The sequence below is a fragment of the Dreissena polymorpha genome, chromosome 7, assembly GCF_020536995.1.
Source record: "Dreissena polymorpha isolate Duluth1 chromosome 7, UMN_Dpol_1.0, whole genome shotgun sequence".
In the NCBI taxonomy this organism is placed as follows: Eukaryota; Metazoa; Mollusca; class Bivalvia; order Myida; family Dreissenidae; genus Dreissena; species Dreissena polymorpha.
The window spans coordinates 99,132,381-99,159,532 of NC_068361.1; the positions used below are offsets into that span (position 1 = coordinate 99,132,381).

The window sequence follows — 27,152 nt, forward strand, 5'->3', positions numbered from 1 at the left end:
TATATATATATATATATATATATATATATACATATATATGGCTGTTGTTTTCATGATAACGTGTGCTGATTTAACACATTACACTGATAAGTATGCATGCTCAATGCATATATAATTCCAATCGAGAACATATATGTATGCTGTCATTCAGCTTTTAATAGTGTTAAGCATTAAGATCTTCATATTCTTTATAGTAAAGCAAACTATTCCTGTTGCTTATTTGTGTTCTATATATTTATTTACAGATCAGAACAAAACAAATTATAGTTATCAGACAAACTGCGCATTTATATGTCTTAAATAAGTTCGGGAAAATCGGGTTTTCCCGAATATAGATAACACAAATATACTTTTACACGAACTTAAACATTAAGATAAACAATGAACAATAACATAAATACAATACACTGATATTAAGTATTAATCGGGGGCGTCGGCTACTGTTTAACGTTAGGGAGGTAAGCTGCCAGCAGATTTTTTTTTTCTCAATAAAATGAGTGTAATAGCGCATGACAAAAAAGTATTTCTCCGTAGATTTACAAGTGATTGTGCAGAAATAGCATTACCTATCTACACATTCAGATCTTCAACACATGATAACTTCACTCCGTTTATAGTGTGCGAAAAATGTTAAACGAGACATTCGTAGCAAAAACATATGCTTTCTAAGACAACGAAAGATTTACAATATAACACAATATTACTCTGGCATCAACGATGTGCGATAGGCATATGCTTTATTAAATAACAGTTATCTTTGTATGATCAGAATTGTTTGTTTATACTTCAGAACCCATCCAGATCCCTAATTCACACATCGCGGTGACATCAAAGGGGGTTCCATACACGGGTCCATACTGGAACTTGACTGCTGATAAGGTCATCGATGGTATTGGGAATGACCAAGGCTATGCTGTCAATTGTGGATGTTGCGCAGCTCTCGAAAGACCGGCATGGGTGCAACTGACACTGGACAAGACTTATCTCGTGGAAAAGATTCTTGTTCTAGGGCGTACAGATGGAGGTGCGTATCGATACGCTTAATCAATACAATCACATTTAGGTTTAGTGATGTTAATATTACAGATTAACATCATTGGTCTTAAACTAACAAACCCGTTCGCCGTTTAGAAATCCGCTACATATATTTATTTTTGTATTTCCTCAAAGGAAGATATTTCCATAAATTACTTACAATAATAAAAAAGGTATAATTATTTGTGCAAGCTTACAATAATGCTTATAATAAATAAATGTAAACATGCGGAAGAAATATATATTAGAAGATCATCATTAAACTCTCCATATGTTTTTAATATTGTAATTAAATGATAAATCCGAAAAGTGCATTCATGTAAAAATCAAACAATGTTGTTCCCTTACAATAACTATGCAGCAGCAACGGTTTTAAATAGGAATACTAAAACTAGTATGTAACTGGATACATTTATCAGTTCTTATCGATAGTTTTATGCCTCAGTTATATCAATATTAACAAAACGTCCATCCTTAACAATTTCAGCGACATAACGGTTCTATTGTCACTGTTGATTACAATCGGTTAATAAATATAATCGGATACGACCGTTTAGATTCCCAAAACAACTTTCGGAGCGCTTTTTAAGAATAACAAAAACAAATGCAACGCACACTTTATATTAGTCTAGCAGTAATTTTATAGAGAAAACTTCTTCATTCTGATGTTATTAAGTAGTGTCATAAAGATCGAAGGCTTGGATTTTAACTTGCTATATCAAACATCGGTGAGAATTTCTTTGATGATATCAAATGTTACAAAAAATTGTGACTCTGAAGTCACCACACCTTTAATATATCTTTAACTGCGTTATACACGATCTTTTTCTTCGATGGAATGAATCCCGAGTGTATTAAGACATTTATAGAGATTGTACTAATATTTCAAAATCAGGAACTAAACCTGCAATTTGTCCGAACTCTTGAAGCTATTAAGTGTTCCTTTACTTGACACTAAGGTACACATCTGTTAACCTTGCCCATGAACTTTAACTTTTAATCATCGTTGCAATTAAAGTTTGTTTGAAGTGCACAGGCAGAAATATGTTGATGTACATGTATTGAATCCATGCATAAATCTATGCGCGGCTTATAGTTTTACGAAAGCGTAAGTAGTGCAGTTAATGTATTGTTCACATTCATATCAGGCTTTGGGCAGAACGGCTGATATATATAATTATCGTCATTTATGTGTTGGCATTGAAAGAATATGTTGCTATACTCTAGTTGCAGTATGTTGGCTGTTTGAATTGACGGCCGTGCCCATGGTAGACAACGGCTGCACGTTGATTCGACTTTTATAAATAATGCCCTTTTTTAATAATTGAAACGAATATTAAGAATTTGTATAATTTTTTTTTTTTGCAAAATGCCTCAACATCTATGTCCCCTGTAACTTTCGGAGCACACAATTCGTTTGCTTCATAGACAAATGCTATTTCAACATTTCATAAGCACGCTTTTTAGCCTATCAAGTATGCGAGGTAACGGACCGGTGATCCTCTTACTCTCGGGCGAGAACACTTATGTACGGAAAACAATTATTGGTATTTGACACGATTTGTGTGTTGCTGTTAACATGGCTGAGAATAAATTGGCGTATTGCTGTCAACATTATTTCTATAAGGTCAATAGTTAATGGATATAGCTTGTAAAACAGTCACATTAGGCTGGTCGAGCATAACTCTTACCATAAGTAAATCGAAGCCGAGTGTTATCATTCGAACTAATGACATTATCGGAGCCTTTTAACTTAAAAAGGCTCAACCTTTCACTGCGTAACAGTAGGGTAATTTTAATAAGCTGGACGTTCATAAATTGAATTAATCAAGAATTTCATTGATCGCCCTTTTTTTGTTCCAACAATTCTTTACTTTGATTACTTCCACTATTTTCCTGTTGCCTGGACTACATCCGCTTCTCAGCATGTGTGTGGACTTACAGGACATTGGCAGGGCTAGAGTGATTGTGCCATGCAAAAAATATTCGTGCGTAATATCAGTTGGCCAACTAGCTTTTCCACGTTAACAGTGTATGCATGAGTGTACTATATCATTAGGTTACTTGCCATTAAAACATCCAATGTTAGATTGTGTATCTATTTCCAGCCAAAACAATTATTTATCCGTGTTAAATGGATACTTTTGAACGATGGTATTTTATAATGATATGAGCATGAAGTTATTTTGGTTATATCAAGGAACAAATATTTATTTAAACAACTTATTATTATCTAATAAAGTCAAGATAACCTTCATATACACCGTAGACGTATGTATAATATTTTTGCAGCATTTGTTCAGTTTGACAACATCACATTGTTACTGGGAAGACAGGATCGATCACTTCAGAACGAAAAGTTCACTTTCAAAAACCAGTTGTTTGCGGAGACGGTACTGGCTCCTCCACGGGAAGTATATGCTGTAGGAGTTTCGGGCAGTGTGTCATCAACTACATATATGACTATATGCGAGATTAGGATATACCGACAAGCAGGTAAAATGCTATCAATAATTGAACATTTTCATTTTGCTTTCTTTCAATAACAGAAATGTTTGTGGATTTACGTTACGTCAAGATCAGTGAGGGGATTTTTTTCATCGATGATACCGACTTGCAAAGAAGTGATATAATCCCGAAACAATTGCAGTGTAAAGCTAACTTTTTCTTAAATCTGGTTATATAATAAGATTACCTATATTTATTTTATTACGATATTTGTCTTAAATCGCGCTCAATTTGTGAATTCACGGGTATCATGGATCCATTTGCTTATTGGGCTTTTATATCGCTTTTAAGAATGTGCTAGTTTAAAAAGGTCTCCTTTATAATATAACAATTTTCGTCTTGTTAAATGTTTAATATACTTTATGCATATGACAAATTTCTATACTCTACGGTTTAGCTGTGTGTTATATGCTTCCAACAATACATTAAATAATTTGAATACACAATCACATAGTCCGGCTATTTTTGACAGTTGCTGCATATGTCACAATAGTATTTAATATAATGGCGTTCTTAGTTATAGCTATTATCACCATGTTCAAGTTTTTAAAATAACAATCATTCCTCAGCGCAATTCAAACCCTGGTCGTTCGTTAAACATCCGGTGTACTTCGCTTAAACTACTCGGCACCCCAGTTGCACATTTAGTGCGTAAGTGCTTGGGTGTTTTATAATATATTATGATATATTTCACGTAACTAAATTGGCTTTCCGGTACAGTTGACCATTGAAGAATACTACCGCTAGAGTAAGCGTCTAGAAATAGCAACGTGCCATTATGTTTGTAAATACAGCTAAGAGTTTGTGCATTCAGTGCCTAAACATCGGACTAATTAAGCTATAAAATAGCTTTTTCTCAGCACTGAACATATTTAAAAATGCTTCTTTTTTCCAGATTGTGTACACGGTACGTACAGTGCAAACTGTTCCAAAGAGTGCCATTGTCTTTCGGGTTCCTGCGAAAGTGTCACGGGCATATGTATGAATGCGGTATGTCAAGACGGCTGGAGAGGATTTGCCTGTAATGAAAGTAAGAATAATTGTATCATAAGAACGATTGCGACCGATTAACACTAATTGAGTACGCTTGACTCTTGAAATGTATTGCAGTTTTATGGAATTTTCGGTGAGTTGAGCGATTGAAATCAGTTCACCAATGATCAGTTTACATAAAATAAAATATTGCCCAATATGTCATAATTGTTTTCGCAGATGTTATAACAAGCTATACGAATCGTTTTAAGACTGCGGCGACAAGCGGAATCTTTAAAGGGATCTTTTCACGCTTTGGTAAATTGACAAAATTGAAAAAAGTTTTTTCAGATTCGTAAGTTTTTGTTTTAGTTATGATATTTGTGAGGAAACAGTAATACTGAACATTAACCATGCTCTAATATAGCCATTATATGCATCTTTTGACGATTTTAAAACCTAAAAATTATAAAGCGTTGCAACGCGAAACGATCGAATAATTTGGAGAGTTCTGTTTTTGTCGTTAAATTTTGTGAAACTACGAAGGTTGCTTATATAAGGTATAAAATACGTCAACAATGTGTACTCGGCGGAATAGCTCAGTAGGCTAAAGCGTTTTTACTTCAGGACTCTGGCAGGACTCCAGGGGTCACTGGTTCGAAACCTGCTCCGGGCAATGTTCTTTTCCTTTTTTTATTTTTTTTCTTGATTTTTTACTGGAGCTTTTATGATCCAATGTTTACATTTATCAATATAAAGCATTTAATGAATAAGTTTAAAAAATGCCAAAATCTGCGAAAAGGCCCCTTTAATACTGCTATCAAAACATTTATAGAATTCCACATGTTAATTACCAAGTGATCTCCCTTGTTTCACTGTCTTAAATATTACTATCCAGTGAGAGAAATAAACACAACGTGAATCAGAACTATCAACATGATGAATTGAAAGTTCATCAGAAATACTATCTTAAAAACTGTTCATGAATAAATTACCTGTATTTTCAATTTTTATGAAGAGCCAGTTTCTGTGAAAGTTTCCTAATATCTTGTCTTGCTGTAAAACTAAAGTTATAGCAAGCCGAAGTCTTAAAGCATTCAACGCTTTGATTTTGTTTAGCCGAATCGACATTTTATGATTACAGCTTGCAACCCTGGCACTTTTGGTGCTAACTGCTCCTTTATATGTCATTGTTACGACAATGACACATGCCATCATATTAATGGTACCTGTCTCTTTAACCAATGTGCAGCTGGATGGACGCATGCCAACTGTAGCGTAGGTATGTAACAACATGCGGCCTCTTATCTAATTGACTCGATGAATTACTATTTGTAAACGTGTATAGTCAAGCATATTAAAGATTTCATGTGAATATGTTTTAACCATTTATTATTATGTTTTTTATTTGAGAAAATGTCAAAGTATTGTTGGTGTAATATGCAAAAATTAATATAAAACATGTGTTTGACTTTTTAGGGAGCGATTAAGATGAAATAATATATAGCAATTCAAATGTTCTGTAAAAGTCGTGTTTAACGCGCGATCAATATTACAACGATAACTTTTTTTTCGGGGGTCGTAAATTAGTGTCTTTAATACAAAATAAGTTTATAATTGCATTTCGCATCGTAGTTAAGTAAGTCGGTCGACAATAACAGTGTTAACCTTAATTGAGCAGACATTAATATTACAATAATATGTTACAGCTTGTGGTCCAGGCATGTTTGGTTTAAACTGTGTCTTTCCCTGTCATTTCCCACAAAGGAAAAAATGTGGCAATGTTCTGGCCGCTGCCCCGACGGTATATGTGTGTCTGGTTGGAAAAAACATCACTGTAGTTTTGTTGGGATCACAATTAGCGATATGTCCTTGCTTTATGGGTGTTGTTGGTGTTTACAATAGTATGTAGTGCGAGTAAATAGTTTTCTTATGAGTGAAAAAATCATATATGAATTAGTTTTACATTGATTTACAGTGGATAAACCTTTAAAACGCTCACTCAATATTATTATGTTTGACCATTGTACTACAACCAAGACATGTTTTTCTTACGAAATCCCCCCCTCATTTTTTTCTTCTATTTAAAGTTCAGGGTAACCACTATCAACAGCAATGGCTTAAGTGCTAATTATATTTCTTAACAAAATATTTTAAAGCCTGCAATCAACGGCTCTTTGGTGAGAACTGCTCCTATGCATGCAATTGTATCAACGGTTCAACTTGTGACCATGTTTTGGGCCACTGTCCTGGTAATCAATGTGAACCTGGATGGACTAAAAGTAACTGCAGCGTTGGTAAGATTCTTATTGACGATTGATGCCAGCTGAACTAAGGCATTTATTAGCATGTGTAAGAGAGAAGGCCGTTAAAGTTTATTGTTCGGGTAAATAATGAATGCAAATATACTTGTTCATATACAATTATTGTCATTGTATCTACTCATCTACTGTAATAATATCTTTGGTTCGACTATCACAGCGTGCGATCCAGACATGTTTGGTAAGAACTGCTCCTCCCGTTGTCATTGCCTGCTCGGAGCAAGTTGTGACCAAAGTTCTGGTCACTGTCCGGGTAACCTATGTGCACCTGGGTGGACTAAAAGCAACTGTAGCGTCGGTTAGATTTGCTAGTGACACTTTATGGCAGCTAGATGGTTAATTATGTAGTCTGTAATGATGTGTATGCATGAAAGCGGCGATATATTATTATGTGGAATGCATTGCAAAACTTTTTGGACATGCATATAACATATTACATTTGCTCTAAATATTATTTTTTGTTCGAATATCAAAGCCTGTGATCATGGCATTTTCGGTAACAACTGCTCCTACCCATGTCATTGCCTATATGGAGAAAGATGTGACCATGTTTCTGGCCACTGTCCTATCGACCAATGTGCGCCTGGATGGACTCTTCGCAACTGTAGCGCTGGTAAGATATAAAAAATTGGTAATTGAATATGACGTGTTTAATGCTTATTATGATATTAATGAAATTTTGCATGCATGCACAAATCTCTCTAATTATATCAACTTTGTCTTACAAGTATACCCCAGAACGGTATATTACATGTATTATTGACACACTACTACGTTTACTATTACTGTTGGTTACCAATGATACTCACTATACTTCAATTACAATTATTCTGTATCTTTTCTCCTTTCAAAAGAATGCGGTCAAGGCATGTTTGGTATAAACTGCTCCTCCCAGTGTAATTGTCTACCCGGAGTAAGCTGTGATCACATCTCTGGCCACTGCTCAGATGATCAATGTGCCCCTGGCTGGAGTAATAGTAATTGTAGCGTTGGTAAGATCTAACTTTTTGAGAGCTGAAAGCTTAACGTTATATTGTATCGTGGCTACGGTGTTAATTATGTTGCACGAAAAACATGTATTATAACATACAAACAAACTTCGTACTGTTTTCGAGACATGATTTAAGATAAACCTAGTTAACTATTACTGTATAACTACTAATATTACTTCCTCTTGTTTCTCCTTTACAGCATGCGATCAAGGGTTATTTGGTTTGAACTGCTCCTCAGAGTGTCATTGTCTACATGGTGCCAACTGTAACCATGTCTCCGGTAACTGCTCCGATGAGCTATGTGCGCCTGGGTGGACCAATAGTAACTGTAGCGTTGGTAAGATTTAAAGCAAGATTCATCCTAGCACGATGCTTAACTCATTCAAATGGTGTTCGCATGATTTTAAATGTTATCTTATATAAAACAAAAAGACATGTATAGAATTCGATATGTCAATTACCAAGGGATCCGCTCTGTTTCACTGTCTTCAATATAACTTCTATCCAGGTAGAGAAATAAACACAACGCAAATCAGAACCGTTGAAGTTCAACTAGACAAATGAAAAGTTTATCAGAAATAATTTTAACAACTTTGAATTTATAAATTACCTGTATTTCATAATTTATAAAGGACCATTTTTATTTAAAACTTCCTTATATCTTGTCTTGATGTAAAACTTAAGTTGAAGCAAGTCGCAGTTTTTCAAGATTCAATGCTTTGATTTTGTATAGCTTAATGGACATTTCATGATTACAGCCTGCAACCCTGGCACTTTTGGTGCTAACTGCTCCTATATATGTCATTGTTACAACACTGAAATATGCCATCATATTGATGGTACCTGTCCCGTTAACCAATGTGCAGCTGGATGGACGCATGACAACTGTAGCGTAGGTATGTAACAACATGCGGTTTTTCATCTTATTGACTCGATGAAGTATCTTTTAAGACTAGTAAGGTAAAAAACATTGAAGGTTAAATGTGAATATTTATGCACTATTTATTAGAAAGATGTATATTTCAGCGAATGTCGGAGTTATGTTTGTGTGATATGTTAAAACAAGTAAAATAAGCGTGTTCGACTTTTTAGCGAGCGAATTAGATAAACTTAAAATAAGGAATATGAAAGGTTTCTGTTAAAGTCGTGTTTAATGCGAGATCAATATAACGACGATAACTTTTTTGTGTTTTCGTCATTTCTCAATATCATGTTTTCACTAATCGGAAAATAGTGCCCATACTTCAACAGTTTGCAATTGTATTTCGCATCGTAGTTAAGTTATGTCGGGTAGACATTTACAGTTTTAATCTTAATTTAGACTATATTAATAATAAAATAATATTTTACAGCTTGTTATCCAGGCATGTTCTGTATGTTCATAGTAACTGAAGCGTTGGTAAGAGTTCATTTTTTGAAAGCTGACAGCTAAACGTTATATTTTAACGTTGCAACGGTCTTTCAAAAAATTGCATGAAAAACCTGTATAGTAGTAACATAGAAGCATCAATCTTACTGTTTTAGAGACATGATTTCTGATTAACCTAGTTAACAACTACTGTATAGCTACTAATAGTACTTCCTCTTGTTTCTCCTTTAAAGCGTGCAATGAAGGTTTATTTGGTTTGAATTGCTCGTCAGAGTGTCATTGCCTACACGGCACCAACTGTAACCATGTCTTCGGTAACTGCTCCGATGAGCTATGTGAGCCTGGGTGGACCAATAGTAACTGTAGCGTTGGTAAGATTTAAAGCAAGATTCATCCGAGCACGATGCTTAACTCATTCAAATGGTGTTCGCATGATTTTAAATGTTATCTTATATAAAGCAAAAAGACATGTATAGAATTCGATATGTCAATTAGCAAGGGATCCGCTCTGTTTCACTGTCTTCAATATAACTTCTATCCAGGTAGAGAAATAAACACAACACAAATCTGAACTGTTGAAGTTCAACTAGACAAATGAAAAGTTTATCAGAAATAATTTTAACAACTTTGAATTTATAAATTACCTGTATTTCATAATTTTTAAAGGACCATTTTTATTTAAAACCTCCTTATATCTTGTCTTGATGTAAAACTGAAGTTGAAGCAAGTCGCAGTTTTTCAGGGTTCAAGGCTTTGATTTGTATAGCTTAATGAACATTTCATGATTACAGCCTGTAACCCTGGTACTTTTGGTGCTAACTGCTCCTATATATGCCATTGTTACAACAATGAAATATGCCATCATATTGATGGTACCTGTCCCGTTAACCAATGTGCAGCTGGATGGACGCATGACAACTGTAGCGTAGGTATGTAACAACATGCGGTTTTTCATCTTATTGACTCGATGAAGTATTTTTTAAGACTAGTTAAGTCAAAAATATAAAGGTTAAATGTGAATATTTATGCACTATTTATTAGAAAGATTTATATTTCAGCGAATGTTGGAGTTATGTTTTGTGTGATATGTAAAAACAAGTAAAATAAGCGTGTTCGACTTTTAGCGAGCGAATTAGATAAACTTAAAATAAGGAATATTAAAGGTTTCTGTTTAAGTCGTGTTTAATGCGAGATCAATATAACGACGATAACTTTTTTTATGTGTTCGTCATTTCTCAATATCAAGGTTTCACAAATCGGAAAATAGTGTCTATACTTCAACAGTTTGTAATTGTATTTCGCATCGTAGTTAAGTTATGTCGGGTAGACATTTACAGTTTTAACCTTAATTTAGCATATATTAATAATAAAATAATATCTTACAGCGTGTGATCCAGGCATGTTCTGTATGTTCATAGTAACTGTAGCGTTGGTAAGAGTTCATTTTTTGAAAGCTGACAGCTAAACGTTATATTTTAACGTTGCTACGGTCTTTATAAAATTGCATTAAAAACCTGTATAGTAGTAACAGAGAAGCATCAATCTTACTGTTTTCGAGACATGATTTCTGATTAACCTAGTTAACTACTACTGTATAGCTACTAATAGTACTTCCTCTTGTTTCTCCTTTACAGCGTGCGACAAAGGTTTATTTGGTTTGAACTGCTCGTCAGAGTGTCATTGCCTACACGGCACCAACTGCAACCATGTCTCGGGCAAGTGTTCCGGTGAGAAATGTGAGCCTGGGTGGACTTACAGTAACTGTAGCGTTGGTAAGATTAAAAACATTTTTACTCATTCATATGGTGTTCGTATTATTTTAAATGTTATCTTTTGTAAAGAAAATCTCAAAAGTCACTTGCATGCAAATTTACATAATACATGCATAATAAATTATCACAGGTATGTGTTTACTGCGGTTATATTTCATAGCGATGCGTGTGCTAGATCAGCTTTCAGAGAATGAGATCTTGATCTGTGTCGTAAATTGCATATGAGCATGTCATTGTTATATTGCTATATTCCGGTCAATGTCCGAATGGGGATTGTGTCCCTTTTGGACACGCTTTAACTTCAGCGTGGGTAGGTTAACATACATTTGAATAATGCCATCAACAGTTTTGCTGTAATTACTTATTTTGAAATGAAAACTAACCTGAGTATTAGTTTGATTTAATTAAGTTAGCCTTGGAATTCCCAAAAATGCATGTTTATGATGTTGCAGTCTGTTTAAATATAATGTATTTTGGATTTCGCAGATATAAATGAGCCCGTAAACGTAATGAAAAATCTTTGTTTCTCTGAGATTTGTTTAAGCTCATTATTATACCCCTTCACTTCAAAGAAAAAATAATGATTTGGTGAAACATCTTTTGCATATACAGTTCATTAAGGGCACGTGCAGTGCTCAATCGTCATTGCTATTGCGTCCACATTATAAAGTTATAGCACTTAGTTAATTTTAATTTTGAAATTGTAAAATTGTGTTGTTTAAACAGCTGGCTGCTTTTGCTTAATTAGTTATCATATTTGTTTTTGATCTAGTTGTTTCGTTATTATATCTGTTTTTCTGTCTGTCTTACAGTCAGTTCTTTGCCACATGTTTCCGCATAAATACTCACTCACTTTTCAACACAGTGTGTGTTTTTTAAATTTTTCTTCAGATAGGAAGTTGTTTATGTGCGATTTTATGGTTTAAAAAAAAACAACATAAATTATGCCCCCTTTTTCCATTTAGAAACTTTGCTATATGATGATTAGTAATGAATGAATCTAGATATTATTTGAAAAATAAACATCTCTGATTATAAAAGCTCGACCAAGGTTTGTTCGATATGTAACATTGTATAATCGTACAATTTATCATAAAATCATTTAACTTCAGTAAAACAAATACTCTGAAAACCTTAAGCGTCATGCATTTTATATAGACTTGTACAGCAGATACCTTACAAATCTTGTCCTTCTGAAAACTTTTCTCCACAAGGTTAAATATATTGGTGTGTAATTATATACTGTGCTGCATGCCCCGTTAGGTCAAAACATGCCCCAAAATTAAATGTTACAACAATATAACGACCCGCGGCGTCGATGGATAATCCTTAGTCCTGTGACAACCCATTGTGTGCAGAAAAAAATTGTTATCGCATACTACTATTCAAATTATATTCCTTTTATTGTTGTAACACAGCCTGTACACCCGGCTTCTACGGACAAAGATGCTCTATGGACTGTCACTGTGACAAGTGTCATTCCGTCAATGGATCGTGCGTAGGGTCTCTTCAATGTCACGATGGGTTTAGGATGGAAAATGGTTTCTGTACACGTAAGCATGTATATCGTTTAGTTTTTACTTTGAATGCCCCAACTTAATTAAAAAGTACGTAATTGCTACAAATATTACTTCCCGACTACAACTCACAACTTTTCAGTAGCTTTTGCTGCACCTTTACAGAATGTGCTCAAGGGTTGTTTGGTTTGAACTGCTTCTTAAATTGCCCGATGATTTAAATCAATTACAGCAACTACTACTACTTCTACTTCTACTACTACTACTACTACTACTACTACTACTACTACTACTACTACTACTACTACTACTACTACTACTACTACTACTACTACTACTACTACTACTACTTCTACTACTACTTCTACTACTACTACTACTACTACTACTACTACTACTACTACTACTACTACTACTACTACTACTACTACTACTACTACTACTACTACTACTACTACTACTACTACTACTACTACTACTACTACTACTACTGCAGGGGTGGCGAAATCAAATGTCCGAGTTGCCCGAGTCGTACATTTGCTTGTCTGGGCAACTGACTTTTTTCAATTAAGTTGTCCGTGGACAACAAGTTTTTTAAAAGTCGCGTCCAGGTATACAAAAACACATTTTATTAAAGCCGTAATTAAGTTTTACAAAACTGGATGTTGACACGCGATTACATTGTCAGTGCTATTTGCGGAGCAATCAAGCTAAAATACGTGCACTTTCCTTCGCAGTGATCTCCCTTATTCTATATGAGACCGGGAGCATGCCGCATTTTCAACATTCGGCCCGACTGTTAGACAGTGTACAGACTGGTTTCTTTATTTTTACAATCAGACGGAAATAAAAAAGTATCAATCTTAGATAATCAAAACACGGTCTACCTTGTTATTTAAGACGACTTTAATGGTAAAGATGGAACTTTTTTTTTTTTGATCTTCAACAACGGAGCAGAAACCCGAAGCTTTGAGCAGCCCACCTCCCAAAAAACTAAGAAAGATTATGATAAAAAATATGATCTAAGTAAACGCACCAGAACTTTTCAAGAAACTTGGCTAACCCATTTTCAATGGTTACCAGTTTATATAATCAAATTGCTACCAGTAGCGGAGCCTCAGTCTGATGAGGTCCACCTATTGGACTAGTTTATTTTGTTAAGATTACAATGTGCTTATGTTCAGCACATGTTTTAATAACACGAGCTTCGCAAGATTGAAAGTTTGAGAAAGTCTTTATATTGTTTATAATATACTGCTATAATGAATGTACCATTGAAGTACAATTATAAACAAAACAAGCAAATCATACTCATTTTGATATATTCCACATTATTTAACATTAATCAATAAATGCGTTTATAATTTATGTAAACATTAACGGACAAGTGTAGTTCAGCAACGGGCAAGTTAAATTTCCTAAATGGTTGTCCGTGGACAAGTAAAGTTTTTTGAGATTTCGCCACCCCTGCTACTACTACTACTACTACTACTACTACTACTACTACTACTACTACTACTACTACTACTACTACTACTACTACTACTACTACTACTACTACTACTACTACTACTACTACTACTACTACTACTACTACTACTACTACTACTACTACTACTACTACTACTACTACTACTACTACTACTACTACTACTACTACTACTACTACTACTACTACTACTACTACTACTACTACTACTACTGCTACTACTACTACTACTACTACTACTACTATTACTACTACTACTACTACTACTACAACTACTACTACTACTACTACTACTACTACTTCTACTACTTCTACTACTGCTTCTACTACTACTACTACTACTACTACTACTACTACTACTACTACTACTACTACTACTACTACTACTACTACTACTACTACTACTACTACTACTACTACTACTACTACCACTACCACCGCCACCGCCACCGCAACTACCGCAGCAACTGCCGCCGCCACCACTAACACTGCCAGCACCGAAACCACCACCGAAACCACCACCACTAACGCCAGCACCACGACCTTCACGACCACCACCCCCACCACCACCCCCCCACCACCACCACCACCACCACCACCTCCATAAAATGTGATCTGAATAGTATCAATTTATTTATGTACATATCCAAATTAACATTAGTGTACTTCTTCATAATCTCTCTATGATTTATTCCTTATGACGAACATGTTAAGATCCTGTTTGTGTGTTGCAGCTTTTAGCCCAGAGTGTCATACTGACAAGAATTATAACGCCTTATTAGCTGTGTCTTCGGTCCTTGGAGTTGTTGTAGCGGCTGTAATAGTATTAAGTGTGCTGATCATCAGATGGAAACATTGCCAGTAAGTAAACGCAAATTAATTATTGTGAGTTATGTGAATAAAGCAACCAAATACATGCAATAATGTTGCGATTACACAAATCAATCAGATTCATTTGTGAAATGCAATTGTATTGATAAGGAGTGTTATATACAAATACCTACTGTTTTTTATAATTTAGAAAACAGTGTAATATATACATGTATAACGGTCTTGTTTTCGTAAGCAGAACTTTATTAAGAATGTGCCGAAAGAATAAAAATAATTGCTTTTAAGTAGGAAAAAGACATGAACACTGAACATTTAAATAACAAACGAATTTGTATTCTACAGACGCGTTTCAAATATCAGAAAATGTTGACAATGTTAAACAAATATATAATTTATTGTAAGTTATCTATCATATCTTAGTATAAACCGCTTAACAATATAATCATATGCGTACGTATCTCCCCGTGATACTTATCTATCAGGCTTGATCCAATTAACTGTATATGATGTTTATATCGTTTGCGTTCGTGACTAGTTTGCATTGAAAAGCGTGACTTTTTTCTTTGAACTTCGCGTTTGGCTCAAAGCTGTCAAATGCGCCTTTGCTGGACATGAGTCTAGAAATCGGTGCATGCAAATTCATGTAGTTTATACTGAACTGTATTATCGACCATGTAATTGCTTATCTTTACATTTATTATAGAAATACACAAACTGTTCCTTGATTAATATTCGAAATACGCACAGATATTGTTCAGGATGCATATCATTTCTCTCCAATAAGCGAATGTGTATACACTTGTATGTTAATTGTCAAAAACGCAAATTGTATGAATAATATCATGCCTTGTCGAGTATGACATTGTAGAGCAATCGATATACACACACTTTTTTATGTCAAAATGCGTTTTCCATACTTAAAGTCATGTTCAACATCAAAGAGCTTATGACAGATACCCTTAATTTTAAAGATTTGTTGGAGAAATTCGTGCTAACAGAGAGTCGTCTTGTCACAAAATGTACGACGACTTGGCACCAAATTCAACGAACCGTAACTTCTATGACTACCTGCAAATGTCATGAAGTGAGTATAACACCTTTGTCTTTGAACACTGTGCTTTCTTATATTTAATTCTCATACATTAATATGTATATTAAGAACTCCAAAGTGATTAACATACCAATCAAATGGGTACCTACCTTTTTAAAAAATGTGTGTGATTTGTGTGGTTTATAAGTATGTTATTTAAGTAATGTAATAATCTTTGCTATACCAACAGAACAAAACAACGTGAAGCGAGAAAATGTAATTATATTATATTGAAGTATTAACATAATGTTACTTTATTGAAATTCATTGTACATTTAATAAATTAAATTACTTTATATGTAAGCAAAGAGGAACAACACTATTTTACACCTACATACAAAGTGGACAGTGTACAAAGAATAGAAAAAAAGTATAATTAGCACAAGGCGAAGAAGACAACACGGTTTACCTTGGCATCTGACGAACATACACAGTAAATAAAGAACAATTGATACCCATGTGGAGAAAGAGAACATTTCAATGCGTACATCTGGAAATAGATTATCAGTCCCCGCATGACAGAAACATAGACAAACGATGGCAAAACAGCCACAAAACAATGAGTCAAGTGTCATGAGAATATATATATTCACGTTTGCGTTCAAAATTCCACTAAATATGTTCTCTTGCTCTATAAATGTATCGATCATCAAGGTTACTGTACCTATCTGACTTTATAAATGTTGAATCACTATGGTATAATCAAACGTCATGTACTACTGTACTTATTTGACAATACAAAATCTAGCACAACTATATTATAACGAACTTGTATCACGTTTGATGTATATTGCAGCATCGGCTTATTAAGTTCACACGTATTGTTACATACGTGACATCTACAGAAACATTTATTTGTGTATATTTCTTATTATCCACTTAATAAAGAAAATAATTAACAACATAAACAGTAACTAATCAATTTATATCTAATAACATGTGATTATAATTTAAATACCATGTTAGTACAAGTGTATTGTTATAAAAGAGTGTCAATAACATGTTTGTATCGATGTATGTATATAGAACGATTTAATGCAGGTAATTGTGTGTAATCATATGGTGTGTACATATTCTATATTCACAAGTTTACCATAAGTACATTTTTGGCGTTATCTATCAGGCTATGTTCTTAGAAATATCGATCAATATTGTTTGAGACGAAACTTGTTGACATAATGTCATCAACAAGTGCGCCTTATTAGCGCTCATAGTTATATAGGTGTAATGACATTATGTTATTTGTCATAACGAATACTTTTTTCAATTTATTCAAAATAATATGTTATACAAATTTGAATATTATGTCTCAAAATACTTCTGTTTACTATATACATTTACATTGACCAATATCCTAACATTAAACTAATCAAACCAATCAAAATAATTGCTGACCGAACTCAGTATCAATTGTTTGTCAAGTGCTTGTCCCTTGAGCAGTATCAATGTTTGACAAGTGCTTGTCCCTTGAGCCATGCATAATGATTAAAAGCATGGAGGCATTCATTATTTCTTCAATGATTGTTCATACATTATAGTTTTGTTGATTCATGGTCGTTAATTGTAGTTTCATGGAGTTATTATTCCTAATTAGTAATTTTCATTATCAGTGTCAATGCTTACCAGGCTCCCTTTGGGGGTAAATAATGTTGTTAGGTTTTAAAGATATTTACTATGTTATCAAGTATTGCTAATTTGTGTAAATCATTAAGTGTTTGCTTAAATATATAAAGCGGCTGAAGAATTCATAACACATAATAATTCTGAATAAATACATGCATTTTCAATCAATAATATAAGCATAATGCGTATTACTACTAGAGGCAACAAATACAATTCATGCAACGAAATCTTAGATCAATTTGATTGTCTTAATTTGTAAATACTTAAGACGTAATTTCTATACAACATATGAAGTATTGTTTGATTTTTTTTTGTAAACAAATACAAACTATTTTTTGTTTAAAAGACGACCTGAACGCTATATTCCAATATGCAATTCTACACTTTTTGTCGATGTATGTCATCTTATCATTGTTTCATGTGCATATTATTACCTTTAGTGTGTGTATATCAGGTCATGTATGAGTGTACTTGTACGTGTTTGAGCTCCTGCATGACACTAAAGGACTTCAATGTGTATGAACACTATCGAGTGAGCTAAGTGAGGTTGTCCTTCGAATTTCTTGTGCAAATGCTCTTTGTTTTCCATAGCTGTTCATCAATACCCGTTATTGATAACATGTCTACATTAAAAACAAATCAATATTCTTATTTTACATAAAATAAATAACTTAGGTGAGCGATTTAGGGTCATCTCGGCCCTCTTATATCATGTCTTCGTTAGGTGTACAGTGATAAAGGGGGTCATCTCGGCCCTCTTATATCATGTCTTCGTTAGGTGTACAGTGATATAGGGTCATCTCGGCCCTCTTATATCATGTCTTTGTTAGGTGTACAGTGATATAGGGTCATCTCGTCCCTCTTTTTTCATGTATTTGTTTGGCGCACACGAAATATATATGGAGAGTGCTCTCTGAAAAACGGGTTGAATGCATGTTCGCAAGGTGTTGTCCCAGATAAACCTGTGCAGTCCGCACAGGCGAATCAGGGACAACACTTTCTGCTTTTATGATATATCTCGTTTGAAGTAAAACACGTCTTGGCAAAAATCAAGTTAAGGCGGAAAGTGTCGTTCTGGATAAGCCTGTCCGGACTGAACAGGCTAATCTGGTACGGCACTTTACGCACGTTCATTAAACCCCCTTTTCTCAGAGCACAGCCCATATGTGAAATTAAAAAAAAACCCATAGCGAATCAGATGCCTCTATGATGCAATCGATTTTATTGCTTTCGCAAGATATTTACTTACCTATATGTTAACACGTTCAGGGTGTCATTATATAGCAATTGAATGCAAAAACGTTTTTGTAACATTTTAATCAATATCTGACGCCATATACACCCAGGCCATAATCTGAACAAACTTGGAAAAGGACCACTGTACGGCATCGTATGGTACACCTCTACCAAGTAGTTAAAAAGTAACCCTTGGTTCAAATTTGCGCAATCATGGGCATGTTTTAAATATCTCCATATCAGTGATAAAAACGTCTTATCAGAAATCATCATACTTAGATAACAATTTACCCGAAAAGCATAATGCCAGCGAGAGCGGTGAAAGAAAGGGGTATTGGGGCTAAGTGGTGAACGGTATTGATAAGACTGTCTCAGAAAAGTATATGCATTTTTCGAACGCGTTAACTGCTATTTTGATAAATATGGCTTTGAAATTATATAATTTTAGAGGAACTTATAATTAACATAAAATAATAATACTCAATAAATAAAATAAATAAATAAATTACTACATATTTTAACACATCCAGCAAGATTGCTTTGCCATGAAATAACACAAGACTAAATTTCAAATAAATTAAGCTGTTTTATTTCATCATTAATGGATATGTCTAGTCAATACAAATAAATGACAAATAAACTTGAACGTGTTGTAGTGAATTTTTATGTTTTAAAATAATGTAAACCGAATACGAACAACTGAAGATTTCCATACATTTTGTCTCCACAAAAGTCCTTGTTGGATTTTTGCAGATAATCTTTTCTTGAATTTTATTTTAAAAAGTCATCTTTAAAAAAGGTATTGTACATTTTTCAACGTGCCACATTCAATCAAACACGCATACCGGTAAACCCTTTTTAGCATTTTAAAACCTGTAGCAAAACGAATAATGCACAGAGTCACAGAGATTGTGTGAGATCAAACCCGAAAATCACTCAGAAATTGTCTTTAGAATCGTCTGAAAATACAACAAAGACACAAAAAAACACTATGCACCGTCTTCTCAAGTGAAGCATATTTATGTACCGCAATTCTCAAGTGATTAATTTCTAAAATATCCAGTTAAAGTTTATACTTAAATGTGCAATCTAAAACAGTGATATATTTTTTTAAATCTTCCCCTCTGTGCTGGAACACTTAAAGACGAAACAAGTTTAATTGTCTTTGATAACCAGAATTCTGTTCTAGGGGTTTCATGGATAGGGAAGAGGTGTATATTTAAATAAGCTAAGATGTAATCAGACCTATAAGAGACCTAAATCTCTTACACAAGAGATGAAATATTGCTATAACAACTGCATATTGCCAACAGTGTCTGCCAAAGTGTTCATAATACAGGTTCTCATCATTAAAGGTCAGCTGGTTCTAGCACAGCAGGTTCAGCTGGCAGGCAATTAGTTTGGGTCCAGATAGTTGTATCCTGTAGATGAGCCTCCAGGTAAGAAGCCCATGTAGTCCGTGTCCCTGAACCCAGAGTCGGCACCTTCTAAAGACCTCTTGGGCTTCAACCTGTGACTGGAGTTGTACATAGACGACTCGTAACCACTGGAAACAGCGCAGCGGGAAAAGATATTTTCACCAATCATACTCAACATTTATCAGCTTACATCACAACACTGAAGTGTACATAATGTTTTAACTAAAACATATGTTATCAAACCTGTTTCCAAATACTATGAACATTGCATATTTTTTTTATCAAGGGACTTAATTGAAAGACATGGATTTGATGAAAAAAGAATCAAGACTATTGCCAAGCAATAAAAGTCCCCTACCGGTAAAACTCCACCAGTTTCAGCAAAACTTCTAGTCTATTTGTTGCCATAGCAAACATAATTCTTGACGTAAGAACAAAATGAAATGACACGCACAATCTCCATATTGCCATCTGTCCATGTTTCAAGTTTCATGAAAAATATGAAGAACTTAAAAAGTTATGTCAGAATCCAGAAAAGTGTGACAGACTGACAGACACACAGAGCGCTAAACCATAAGTCCCCTTCGGTATTACCTATAAGGGACTAACAATATATACAACCTATTTTGTTTATCTTTATGCAGAGTGGATTTAAAGTACTAAAACGTTCAAGTGGTAACTTTTTTGATGGAGGTTATATTTTATTATATGAGCCTTTTCTACAAAAACTGGGCTTAATACATGTGCATAAAGTGTAATCCCAGACGAGCTTTCCTTTTAAAGAAAGTCTCTTCTAAATGAAAATCCAGTTGATACGATTCAGGTTAATCTAGGACGACACTTCCTGCACATGCAATACTCAGAGCTTTCCCAGAACAAAACTCAATATATCGGCCCTACCTGTCAACACACTCATCCCAGAAGTCCACTGCTAGGTCTGGTGGGCAATCCATGCAGTGCCAGCGAGTACCGACTATGGGCTCACACTTGCATTTGTCGCACTGAAACAGACTTGATCTTAACACTTCCCACTAAGAAGTTAAATGACAATGGCAATCTGAAAACAGCATAAAACCAGAACAGCATGCAAGTTACTCGCAGTCTGTACAGCTTTAATGCTGTTTGCTGCTCATCAGTATCTAAGGATTGAAAATGAAGCCTTTAGAAACTTGAATCTTATCAGAAAGTACTTAATTATAACTTAATTTTCTAAAGAACTGCAAACCCATCAACATGTGTAGCCGAAGGGAAAAGGGTAAGGTAATTTAGCTATACCATTATTCCTTTGTTAACGTATGTAAGGGCAAAAATTAACATGAATTCTATTAAAATAAACAGCTTGCTTAAATTAAATCCCATATTCTTCTCGCAAAAACAATTTCAGTGATACATGTACACTGTTTCTTCATTAGGCTACTATTCCATTTGGTTAAAATAAATGTCAAAATAAAAACAAATGTATTTATCACCAATGTCATGCAAAAATGTGGTTTACGACATATGTGTCCTTCATATCTCTAGACCAGTCTACCCTGTACCTTGAATCTGACATGTAGTGGAATGTTCCCTATGACCTTGGATCCGAAATGTTTCTAATAAACTTGAATTTGAAATGTTCTGACAATTCTCTATTACCTTGAATCTGACATGTGCCTTATTATCTTGAATCTGACAAGTTCTGTCATGTGTGCTATTAACTTGAATCCAACACATAGCGTCACATTATTTATTACCTTGAATCCAACATATTTTGCCATGTTCTTTATTACCTTGAATCCGGTTTGTTTTGTCATATTCTCAGCACTCTGCCTGATCTTCCTGTTCCTCAGCTGTTTCAGCCTCAGCAGCTCCTGGTACTCCTCTGTTCCTCTCAACTCCAGCGGAAACCCTTCCTCATCCTGGGGGCACACACATTTACAAGCTTTTACTCATACATGCTTAGCCATTACATGAAATAAACGATACATCAAATGAACCTCAGAACATTCTTCTTTAACAAATAACAAAAAGGCTATACTGATATTGTGACTTGCAACGAAGCCATAATGTTGAGATCCTAAAAGCTAATAACAAGAAGGTCATATTTATAAGGCACTCAAAACTAATAACACGAACACTATTATGATAAGGCACTTAAAACTAATATCAAGAACACAAGATAAGGCACTAAAAACTAATAACAAGAACACCGTAATGATAAGGCACTCACAACTAATAACAAGAACAGCATTATGATAAGGCATTTAAAACTAATAACAAAAAGGCCATAATGATAAGGCACTCAAAACAAATAAAAACAAAACCACCATAATGAGAAGGCACTCAAAACTAATAACAAGAACAGCATTATGATAAGGCACTCAAAACTAATAACAAGATGGCCATAATGATAGGACACTCCATCCTCAATATTATTGTTCTCCTAGTTTTGAACCAGTGATTTACTGTGCTTACATACACAGCATGTCTTGAGAGATCATAAAGATCAACCGACAAAATGAGAACCAGCAACTGACAAATGGGACAAATGGGACAAAGTGATTCCAAAATAGTCCCAGCCTACCCTAACCTACCCTACCATCTGGAAGTGGGACAATAATTAAAGGAATAATAATAACAGCCTCAAATGACATTTAGAAATAAAAATATATATATCTGCCATGTTGATTGTATGGTTTCCCAAGTTTCCTACTCTTTTCCACCACCAAACCCTTTAGGATGTTTGAATGAATGTAATATGTTTCTAAAATCTTGTGCGCTTCATTGACATAAATTAAATGTAACATTCAATCAACCAATATAAAAATATTGTCCATGTTCCCCTTTGATGTAATAAGTACTTACAAGGTTAAATAATAAGTACACACAAGAGTCCACGGTCGGAGACATATGCCCCCTTAACAGGGCTTTGAACTAGTGACCCCAATTTCAATAGGGGGTCATTTACTAGCCAAGGCCAATGCACATGTGAAGTGTCAAGCCAATCGGTCAATCGTTGACGATTTAGTGATCAGAAATAATTTTGCCACTTAATGTGATAGTGACCTAGACCTTTGACCTAGTAACCCCAATTTCAATAGGGGTCATCTACTGTCCAAGGTCAATGCACATGGGAATTATTAAGCCAATCGGTCAATTTGCTGACGAGTTATTGATCGGAAACGATTTTCACACTTATTGTGACAGTGACCTGGACCTTTGACCAAGTGACCCCAATTCCATTAGGGCCATCTACTGCCCAAGGCCAATGCATATGTGAAGTATCAAGCCAATCAGTAAATTTGTTGATGAGTTATTGATTGGTAACGATTTGCACACTTTGACCTAGTGACCCCAATTTCAATAGGGGTCATCTACTGTCCAAGGCCAATGCACATGTGAAGTAACAAGACAATCGGTTAGTTCGTTGACGAGTTATACACTCACTACACTCACAGAGAAGTCCTCATCTGTATTGGCATCCCAGTTCTCAGTGCCCGATGTGACACTGCCCTCGTAGCTTTGGGAGTTCTCATCGTCGTTGTCTGTCATGAACACTGGTGGAGTGACCGAGGCAAGGAAGTTGGAGTTGTAGTACATCCTGTTGTAGCGGTGGTGACGATGGCTAACAACCTGCACATACACGGCAATGGGAAATATTGGAAAAACAGGTGGTATTGTCAATGGAAAATATTGTAAATTCTGATGGTTGTGTTGAATGAAAATTGTGTTAATGCAGGTAGTTTTGTAAATGCCATTGTAGATTTAGGTGAAATGGTCTGCACAATATATTGAAAACTCAGGTCTTCAATGGGAACAATGGTCAATTCCAGCTATGTAGTCAAATTAAAACATTGTAAAACAAATTCTCTTTATTATTAATGAATGCTTTTCACATTAATTGCTATTTAATTTATATGGGAAAGCTATAAGGTTTGGAGCTCCTTAAAAACAGTGTAAACCTCACATGCTTTGCATTAACGCTCGATTGGTCTTGTCGGTTCGGGTACTACTTACATGTACCCGGGTACTCATAAAGCGGGTATGCACGATTTTTATATGTGTTAAATTGTAATTTATTAAAAAAATATGCTACAATAACACAAAATAGTCAAGAAAAATTATAAAATGAAGACGAATTTCAGAAAATGCAGCAAAGACAAATTAGCACCCCGAGCCGATTGTGACGAAGATATTTCGTACATATTTTCCTACAATAACCGAGGCAGTCTTCTGTTTATTAGGATCGGAGTTTGTGTTCGTTTGTCGTATGAATAGATATCGAAACTGAAATGATCCGTAAAAGTAAATTAAGATTCACATCGTACATGCATGATATACATGCTGGCGAATTGGACTGTACAGACCTTTTCGATTTCAGAATTAAATATCTGGCTTATTTCGCTTTTTTCGATACATGTTCTTTTTAACTTTTATTTTAGTTTATATTGAAATATATGTATAATAAAATTTGTACACATTTAATATTAATCCATAAATATTTTACAAACTCGTGCATAACCGCTTTAAGTATACTTAAATGTATCACGGGTACGGTAAACATACTAAAACGTATCGGGGAATTTTAACGCTAAATCGGTTGTTGTCGGCTTTTTTTTATAATTATGTTCACATTTATGTCAATTTTCTGTTAAATGGCCTCTATATTATCGGATCTCATACTCAAAAAGCATGTTGATGCAGTTTTTTCAGAGAAGTTTGTTTAAGATAAACAATACCGAAAACAGGGCTTAATGCGTGGGCCTTAAGGTTGTTCCCAGATTAGCCTGAACTGGATATTCGTTTAGAAAACTTTTGCCTACAACCAAAACATTAAATAAATAAAAGAAAGAAAGAGAAGCCTGCACAGGCTAATCCATGCCAACACCTGAGGCACATGCATTAAGAGAGGTTTTCCCATAACGTTACTAATAGGAGGGACTGCCAACCTTCTTCTGGATTATCATGTTGCTTGGCATCCTGCCAGGAAAGGGAAGCCCTGCCCTGTCAAGCTTGATGAAGTACTTCTGCACTCGACTCCGAACCTGAACACCGGCAAACACAATCTTTCTTCTTGCGTATTTTTGTATTCATTAAATATAATGATGCATACACTTGTCAAACATTTTCAATTTTGTAAATGAAGCACTTGTTTTGATTAATTAAACACATTTCCGTGTCATTATTCATACAAATTTCAGTTGTGTTTTTAAGATGATTTTAAGTCTCTTAAATTTAAAGCATGGGGAATACGTAATAATAACAATCTAGTCAATGTCCTGAGAAGAATCAGTGTATCGTTTCTTGAGAATGGGCATGTGAAAAATAGTCTTGTTAGAATCAAGCTCACAATCACATTAGACCACGACAGATAGAATCAAACTTTTATTTTGTAAAATATCTTGCAAAATAAAGTTAACCCATACAAAATCATGGTGACTTTAAGCAATAGCCAAATGTCCAATGGTTGATGTGGTTTGGTAAATTGATTTAACGAGATGCAACAAGCTCGTTTTTAGTTTATGTGTGACTATATATTCCATGTGAATTTCCCGCGACAATATCCAAACATTTACGAGCGAATGCGAGATTTGCCTCGGACGGCGTCATAGTTCTCATATATCATCGAAACAATACATCTTCTCAACCATATATACACCGGTCGAATTGTGAAAAGAATAACATATTACAGAGAACATAACGCACAATTTCACGTTAACTAAAATAGTAAACTAAAAATCTATTCATCGGTCGTAAAAAATGGACACCATGGGATTCCATATTTTTATTGCGGTTTATCGAACTTGACGTCCTTTTTAAGGGCATTAACATATCTGGAAAGCTTGGTGAAGATTGGGTGAAATCTGTATGAGTTATGACAATTTAAACGGCGAATAAAACATTGTTGTATGAACAAAGGGCAACAACTCTGAAGTGCATTGCGCACTTTAGCTGTTTATCGACTCTGGTCCCCATGTTATGCCAACAAACATTTAAAAACAGTTTGGAGAAGATTCAATGAAAACTAAATGAGTACGAATTAGCAAAAAGCAAATTTCACATTGTTTGTTATAACTTTGAACAGCATAACGCTTATATATTTTGTTTGTGTAAACAAAGCTGAATAACTCTAAAGACCCTGAATAAACTCGAATTGGCTGATTATCGAGCGTGGCAACATTTCGAGAAAGTTTCGTCAAGATTAATTTTATAATTTTATATAATTTTAGTTTCACTAAATTTTCAAGAAAACATTATTTATGTGTGTATTAATTTGTTATCCTAAAGCTTTTGTTGGTTGTTTTCCCAAGTAATTTTCAATAATTGGTCAGTGTAGAATATAATCATTTATGCTGTCACATGTCTTTAAGCGAAGCTCACCCGATAAATTCCTCCGACTTGCCAGATAACCATTCTCCATCCACGTCGCCAACCTATTATTCTCTATATACTATATTACTTGGTCTGGCGTTCAAACATAACAGTGACCTTTCTTTGGCGTAACTGCCCCATAAATAATGCTTATAACCTCAATAACTTGCCAATTAGTAAAAAACGGTTGATCTTTTAGTATAGTAATCAAAGTAGCACCTTTATGACTAACAAACCGACTTTTTGATATAACGTGATGTTTAAGTGCAAAGGCCACTTTGAGACCCGAAAGCTAATTATTAGGTCACGTCAACGTAAAAACCATTACGAAAAGAATTAATGATATGGTTCTTGATCAAACATCCGTATGTTAATTATGCTTTTGTGCAATTTTGTTTTGAAATCAATGAATGTATGGTAACGTTATACGACACCAAATCCCTTAAAAAGCCTTCAAATATGACATTGACCTTGAATGGATTATATCGTTTAAGCACACGAACCAATTTTTAATGTATGATGACATTAAGTGCCATTTTTTTGTAAACCTACAAGGCAAACTGTAAAGATTCTTAACTGAAAACGACTTTTGATTGGTAAGGCTTGCTTACTTAGGTTAATTTCTTTA

At 34.6% G+C, this 27,152-nt stretch overlaps 2 protein-coding genes and 1 pseudogene across 2 annotated transcripts in view; 2 read left to right on the forward strand and 1 right to left on the reverse strand.

Annotated features, from left to right (window-relative positions):
- The window catches only part of LOC127839952 (uncharacterized), a 12,985-nt gene extending 7,002 nt beyond the window's left edge, over positions 1–5,983 (forward strand). The window contains exons 2-5 of the mRNA XM_052368344.1: positions 791–1,024; positions 3,328–3,531; positions 4,439–4,573; positions 5,660–5,983. Of these exons, the coding sequence (XP_052224304.1) occupies positions 791–1,024; positions 3,328–3,531; positions 4,439–4,573; positions 5,660–5,805 (719 nt within the window). The 3' untranslated portion in view covers positions 5,806–5,983. The remainder of the gene's footprint in view (positions 1–790; positions 1,025–3,327; positions 3,532–4,438; positions 4,574–5,659) is intronic.
- A 2,061-nt stretch (positions 5,984–8,044) lies between these two features.
- On the forward strand, positions 8,045–16,966 carry LOC127837975 (multiple epidermal growth factor-like domains protein 10; the record flags this gene model as incomplete). Its single annotated transcript, XM_052365451.1, has 7 exons — positions 8,045–8,165; positions 8,587–8,724; positions 10,832–10,969; positions 12,388–12,522; positions 14,710–14,836; positions 15,778–15,890; positions 16,201–16,966. Coding segments are annotated over 6 exons (771 nt in total), but the record flags the coding sequence as incomplete, so codon positions are not given.
- Positions 16,967–20,150: 3,184 nt separating this feature from the next.
- The window catches only part of LOC127839953 (ZZ-type zinc finger-containing protein 3-like), a 93,937-nt pseudogene continuing 86,935 nt past the window's right edge, over positions 20,151–27,152 (reverse strand).